The 7,359-nt window shown below is 51.3% G+C and overlaps 1 protein-coding gene across 1 annotated transcript in view; it reads right to left on the bottom strand.

Annotated features, from left to right (window-relative positions):
• ADCY7 (adenylate cyclase 7) overlaps positions 1–7,359 on the bottom strand; it is a 28,248-nt gene that overhangs the window by 5,504 nt on the left and 15,385 nt on the right. The window contains 6 exon segments of the mRNA XM_004704894.4: positions 323–410; positions 1,691–1,884; positions 2,947–3,039; positions 4,137–4,262; positions 4,713–4,797; positions 5,766–5,863. Coding sequence (XP_004704951.4) covers positions 323–410; positions 1,691–1,884; positions 2,947–3,039; positions 4,137–4,262; positions 4,713–4,797; positions 5,766–5,863 — 684 coding nt within the window.

The raw sequence follows: 7,359 nt of genomic DNA, 5'->3' as shown, positions 1-7,359 counted from the left end.
GGCGGGCCTCACCTAGCAGCTTAGTGCTGCCTACTCTTGCTAATGGCAGACCTCTAACTGAGCAGGGCTCTCCAGTGACCTTAAAATCTCTAGCACTTCATTCAGCCTTAACTAGTGATTGTGGCCCATGGGGTTGTGTCATGTGTGTCCTGAAGGGAGGTGACCCGAGAACCAGAGCCCTCCCTCCAGGCCCATCTGCTGTCTCCAGTGCTAGTCCTAAACTCAGGCTACCCCCACACCCACTACATTTCCATACAGAGTCGAGAAATGAACACCAGCTTGAACTATGGGGAGACAACACGGTAGGCGTTTTCCAGTCTACCTGTACGGAGAGCATGATGAGGGTGATGTAAAACAGGACCAGGTAGAAGCTAATCATTGTCTTCAAATCCCTCCATGAACAAGACGAACTGTGGGCGATAAAGAGGAAAGGTAGGAGTTGTTCCTGTCACACGACACCTCCAAATAGGTGCACCCAGTCCCCATGCATGAGGTCGTCCATGACCCTCCCGTGTGGATGGGCGCTGCAGTCAGTGCTCTGTGCTACCCAAGGAAAGGACGAACAAGCCAGATCTCTGACCTCTTAGTGGCCACATAATAGTGGAAACAAGACCATTTCAAACTGTAAGGAGAGACTGGCTGCAAGTGAAATGACACTTGAAGTCACACCTGGATGACGGGATAATCCACAGCCCAGCTTCAAAGAGGGAGCAGCTCAGAGATTACAGAAAGCCCCGCCAGCTTATGCAGTGACTTGGAGTTTGCAGAAAGATGAAGGCTCTCCTTAATCTCCAGATATCGCAGGCCAGACCCACAGAACAGTTCTGGGTCCCCCAGCTTCCAGTTTCAAGAAAGCCAGATCTCTCTTGTCAGGCCACGTGCAGTAGGTAGGGCTGCTAGAACTGCCCCAGGTGGTCTGGTGAGCCCCTCGTGCTACTGTCATCACTTCCCTGTCCAGAGAGCAATCCACAGCAGCTGCCTTTGGTAAAGGTAGGAGTAGCAACAGGCTCTCTCTTTTCTCTAACCTTTACAATAGGTTAGAAAGATCTACTCTGTCGATAGCCGTGGGTGTGTTGGTTTGGCGGGCACCGCTGTTAGCCCTGAACCAGTTTATTGAAGAAAAACAAAAGCCATGTATTTGATTCCAAACTGTCATGACACTGGGAGGTGCAAATGGTTAATGGCTCATCTGCTAACCGAATAGGTGGATGCTCACGTCTACCCAGAGGCGCCTGAGAAGAAAAGCCTCGCTGAATATTCAGCCCTAGAGCACAGTCGATGCTCAAACACGTGGGTCGCCGTGAGTAGCTGTGAACAATGGGCCTGGAAAGGGAAAAGCATTTTCTGAGCACTAACTCAATCAAGTACTCTGCATGTGTTAAACAAGCAGCTACCTGTTCCATGACTGGGGAGCCAGGCCGTGACCTACGGAGGAACAGCACGAGCCGGGTCTCTCGCATCGATGGCCCCGAAAGCAGGTACAGGCTCTGGGGCACAGGCTCCCCAGCTCTGAGTGCACAGAACTGGGGAAATCACTACCCTGCGTAGAACGGAAACCCTGGCTCCGAGCCTCACCCCACAAGCACCTGGCTTTGAAATGGCACTGAAACAAAATGCACCACACTCTTCAGGCCAGTGAGATGTCATGGGGTAGTTAGGATCCCAGAAGTGAGCACATTTGGGGGCCTACCTGTGGGTGCCGTTGGTCTCGGTGAGGTTGCCCAGGCCACGGCCACAGCAATCCCACTGCCAGCATGTGGAGATGTTAAACAACACCAGGTAGGCCACCAAGGCCACAGTCAGCAGCAGGAACTTCAGCTCCAGGCTCATCCGCAGGAAGATGGAGCAAGCAACAAAACCCAGGATGCAGCTGCAGGTGTAATACTGGGGTGTGGGGAGGGTATGGTTACTCGGGTGGGCCAAGGTCATTCCACCTCTGTGCCTCCAGTGAAGCATTCCTGCTGGACCAGGCTTTAGCGCAGCCACAGGTGCCATTAGCATTAACCCTGACACAGGGACTTTCTTGCCCCTCACGGGGTTTTAGAGCAGCACGTCTTTAACACTACTTCCCTGTCTTGCTGATCTCCCATGTTAACAAAGAGCAGACGATAAAATCTAAACGTTGTGGCATTGCTTTGGTCTCACTGTATGCGGTTTAGGATCAGTGAGCTCTTTGAAAGGAACAAAATGTAAATAAAATCGGAGGTGGTAAATGGATATTAAAGGCACAGGTGTGTACTAGCAGGCACAGCCTTCCTACCACCCCAGGTGCTGCAGGGAGCTTGCCCTTCCCAAACTGCATCTCTACTCACATTGCTCCCTGCCCGGCTCAAGATCACGCTGTGGCTCCCCGGTGCCCTCAGAATAAAGCTAACATATTCACCCTGGCACTCATGCTGTGCACTAATCTGGATCAAACTGACTTCCCTGGCTACATTTCCCTATTTCCTGCTACTAACCACCTATGCTATCTCCATCGGAAAAAAAAAATCATCTGAGAATCAGTCTGACTGCTCCCATTACCCACCTCAGCCTTTTCTCAGCCTAGCTCCTCCACCATTCAGAAGTCATCACCTCTGGATACCCACAACCCTCATTCTGTGACCATTGTGACATTTCAGGGAAGCCTGAGGCACCAGGGTCAGTCTGCCTGAGGCCCAATCCTGGTCGACCACCGCTGTAGACAAGTCGGTTAACCTCAGAGTCCAGTTTCCCTGTCTATAAAGATGAATGTCTGGCTCTGTGACTGAAGGAACTCATCCCACCCACCTCAGATTAAACATGCAAAACAATACTATTTTCCAGGCCCAGAGACAAACAGCCCAGTGTGTTTGGGAGGGGCTAGGCTTGGGACTTCTGCACGCCTGGTCTCAGGCTCTGCATCGGTGACCTGACTGCAGTAGGGCCTGGCAGCACTGCTTGGAGTGTGGGGGCTGGTGCACTCACCGGTAGGAGCTCACATGGTGCCTGGCTGCTCACAGCCCCGAGGTTCGTCTGGTTCCCTGCAGACAGCCCTGGGCCTGGGAGTGGCAACAGTGTCTACAGAGGAAACAAAACCCAGTTAGGGGCAGTCTAGGGGACAGTGACTCGGAACCTGGCAAGGCCCAGCAGGACACAGTGGCAGCGAGAGGGGGGTGGTAAGGACCAGGCCTCAAGGCCCCAGTGAACTGCCAAACCCATCTCCAAGCACTACTCAGAGCTGTCATGGGGGTAAGGGTGCAAAACAAATTGAAGATATGGGGACACACCTCCCAGAGCGTTGAGAGACTGGCCCAGCTTACAAACCCATCTTGTTCTATGGTCCCTTCTCTCCAGGTGACCTTGAGGAAAGGGGTCACAGAGCATACTATAAAGGCTGATGTTCGACAGTATGTAGGAGGTAGGGCTGGGGAGAGACCCTAACCCGTAGAAGCCAGGAGGACTAGTCCACCTTCTGCACCGGTGCATCGACACGGAGAAGCAGGGCTGTCACCCCTGTCTCAGCTCGGGCCCTTAGAGACATCCCAGTCTCAGACTCAGGGCTCACTGAGGACTAGGATTTCAACTATACAGCCCGCTGGGGTCTGCTCTCTGGGACTGCATTTGGAAAATGAACAGTGAAGTCTGAAATAGGGATATGAGGCGCCCTGGTGACAGAGGGGTTACATGTTAGGCTGCTAACCACAAGGTTAGCAATTCAAAACCACCAGTAGCTTTGCCTGAGAAAGATGAGGCTTTCTACTCCTGTAAAAAGCTACAGTCCCATAAGCCCACTGAGTCCGTTCTACCCTGGCCTCCAGGATCACTATGAGTCAGCATCGACTCAGTAACAATGTTTGGTTTAGTTTCCTTCCGTCACCCACCCACCACAGAGCTCTAACCCCAAAACTCCACTGCTATCCAACCAATTCCAACGAATAGTGACTATAGGACATAGTCGAATGTTCCGTAGGGTTTCTAAGACTGAACAATTAATTTTATGGTTAGCCCGATGCTTTAACCCATAGTACCACAAAGGTTCCTACACCAGTTCTGGAGAGAGTCGAATGAGGTACTACTTATAAAGCAAGACAGCAAGAGTCCAGGGTTCCAGGACCTTGAGATTCCCAGTGTGCTTCCACCCAGGAAGCATGCTGCCACAGGCACAAGGGACCCACCAGGTTGATGATGGCGATCGTGAGTAGGCTGCCAATGGTCAGGATGGCCAGGAACACTCTCAGCAGGGGTTGTGTCTCCACCCTCTCGGGGATGGCTCGAAGCATCCCCCAGGCTGGGCAGCACCTCTGTGGGGAACCAGGACCAAGTCACCCAGGGCAGGCACATGAAGCAGGTGGGAGCTTGCTGAAGACTGCGCTGTGAGGCCAGAAGAGCTCCGGAGAGCAGACTGACAGCTCCTCTTCAGGTGGTGGAGGGTCCATGAGTGTACCCACTGTGCCTAGCACCAGGTGAGTCTTCAGTAAGTGTGCAAACAGAAGAGGTAGTCTCACCACTGGCAAGCCATGGGCAGTTACTTGGGAAACTCCAGCAAACGCAGGAAGTCGGCCTTTCAAAAGTGTCAGAACACTCCACAAGTTGTCTTTGAGGCAGGAAGTGCTGAGTCAGGCACCCAACTTGCTCAGAGCCCAAGGAGGAGGGTCTGATGGGGCAAGGGCTGCATGAGGACTGCCTTGCCCATTTGGGTGATCAGGGAGCGGGAGCCCTTCGGCTGTCTTTCCTAGGGCTTCTCTACTCACCAGGAACTCGTCAGCAAAGCACAGGCCCAGCACCAGCACCAGCACGCAGGCCACCAGCCCGAAGGACACATCGAGAGCTGCCATCCTGAAATGGAGGGAAATTATTAAATCCTGGGAGCTCACTGCCCAAGACTGAGCCACAAGAAAGCTGCCTCCGTCTTCATCTAAATTCTCCAGCTCTCGAGTATTTTCTGCCCCTTTCCCAACTGCCATTCTGCTCTCAGAAAAACAGGGTCTGGTTTGTTACATATGACACCTGACCAAAACCCACAGGTCATAGCATGGCATCTCCCATTTGGGGCTCGGTATATAAGACATGAAGACTACCTAGGCACCCTTCTATCTAGTACATGGTACACGCCATGTGAACATCTTCCCTACTTTGTCTTTATTAAGAAGAGCCTAGCCAAATTGTGCAACTCTTTTTATAGAAACCATGGAATGACATGTCAATGGCCCCATTTAAAAAAATCCTAACTACAATCTTGGTTCATCCCTCAACCAATTATCCTTCTAGAAAACAAGTAACTGGCCTTACATACCCTGCCCTCTGACCTCTTATCCCAGCCCTGACCAACAAGGCCCTTGAGCAAAAATGTGGATCTCATTGGCTCTTGAGGTATTTGCTGTGCTGCCTTGTATACATTATTAACCTCTCTGAGCCTCAATTTGTCCACGTATAAGAGAGGGATCATGGTGGCTGTGATTTGAGGAGTCTACAGTTCTGGAACCCCATGAACTTAAAGGAGGGTTCATAAACCAAAAGGCCAGCAATGGCTAAGCAGAAAAGAGACTTCAGAGGTTGGGTGATATCAGAGAATGGTGAGGACTATGACTTCAACAACATAGGTGTTGGTCTTTCCAGATGCTGGGCCTCCCAGCCATGGTCCACAATTTCCAGGAACTGAAAGAGTTACTGTTCGTGAATCCCAACAGCCAGCCCTTCAGGCCTGATGATGCAACTTCGGGAGTTGCCTGCAGGTTTTCTGGTGGACTGTGCCAAGGTCACCTTCACTCCTCCAGCTGGATAGTCCATTCCACCCCCCAACTGACCTGGGCATCAGCAGGAAGTAGATGAGCAGGATGCAGAGGAAGACAAGGCTAGCACAGGCGAAGTAGTGGCGGGCCCGGGGTATGGGTGCCAAACGGTACTAGGGTTGACAGGAGAAATAGGGGACACTCACCTGGGCATCATGGCCCTATCTGCAGGGTCAGTTGCTCCTACCCCTTTGCAGGCCCCACCCAAGTCAGCCTCCTTAAATATAATCTCACCGCCCTCTAAGTATTGTAAGTGATGGTGTCACATTTAATAATGGTCATCCCTCTCTATGTTGGTGTCCCTTTTTTGTATTTCAAAGCAATACCTACCCTTTTCTCCTTAACCAGGTCTCCTATTATATTTCTGAGGCTCCTGAAAAACCCCATGCCTAGAGTGAAAAATGGGCATTCGCTGTTTGAGTTCTCAGGGCTGGTAAAGCTGGTGTGGATGGGGGTTTGCCCTCACCCAAATCAATGGGTGAGACTGGGCCCAAACCTTGAAAGTGGTGCTGGAGATGAGGAGGGTCCTTACTATCTTTTAAGACTAATCCAGGAAGGTCTTGCCACAGACTGGAAAATCAAGCCGAGATAAGTTAGCAGCCTGTCCAGGGTAGCAGCAGAAGACCATCTGGGCAAGTTTCGCAGAGGTCACATCTGCCTCCGAGGAGCCCTGGTCTTAAAGTGGTTAAACACCCAGCTGCTAACTAAAGAGTCTCCGTGTGAACCGACCAGCTAATCTGGAGGAGAAAGACATGACAGTCTGCTTCCGTGAAAATTGCAGCCTTGCAAGCCCTGGGGGGCAGTTCTATACTGTTCGGAAAGGTTGACTTGAGTCTAGATCAACTTGATGGCACCCAACAGCAGCAGCCTGCCTCCAGACTCAAAGCCCCTGGCCTAGGGAGCCCCCAATTTAAGGAGCATTCACAAGGATAAGGCTCTGCCCTGCTGTCCTGGAGAAGAGTGCTTTCCTGTTGCCTCAAGCTGGCAGGGGAGAATCAGGTCCTAGTACTTGACCCTGTGGGCTGTGACCATCCCCAGGGGTGTCCCTGAAATGAAGAGTCTGTTATACCCTGCACATTTAACATCGCAGACCCACAATTAGCCTCCTGCCTATGCAATGAGAGTACCAGCTCCCACTTTACCCAACTGTTATGAGGGTTAGATTATATAACATGGGCCTACGCTGGTGTCAGACCCAGTTCACTATGACTACAAAAGCCATGTCATCCAATCAGGTCCCTTACAACCTGGAGACTACATTTTGGGTGGTTTTTTTGGTTTTGTTTTTTTCTTCACGTATAAGGCCAATACTATCAGCCTGAGTGTTCCCAGTTCTGGGCAGCTGAGGTCCTGGTATTTGATGGCTGCAAAAGCCTTCAGACCCCCCTTTTGGTGACTTACCAACACGGTGGGGTGGGAGTGGGGGTTGAGGGGATGGAGAAGGATGTTGAGAAAAGGAGGGAGGTCACAGGAATTGAATCTAAGAAAGTGGTTATCAACCTTCCTAATGCTGTGATCCTTAAATACTCATGTTGTGGTGACCCCCCAACCATAAAATTATTTTCGATGCTACTTCATAACTGTAATTTTGCTACTGTTATGAATCAGG

The sequence above is a fragment of the Echinops telfairi genome, unplaced genomic scaffold (genome assembly GCF_000313985.2).
Source record: "Echinops telfairi isolate 266 unplaced genomic scaffold, ASM31398v2 ScPeMD7_2291;HRSCAF=2852, whole genome shotgun sequence".
In the NCBI taxonomy this organism is placed as follows: Eukaryota; Metazoa; Chordata; class Mammalia; order Afrosoricida; family Tenrecidae; genus Echinops; species Echinops telfairi.
Note: the sequence above shows the minus strand (reverse complement) of the source record. Positions and strands in the feature narration are given on the sequence as shown.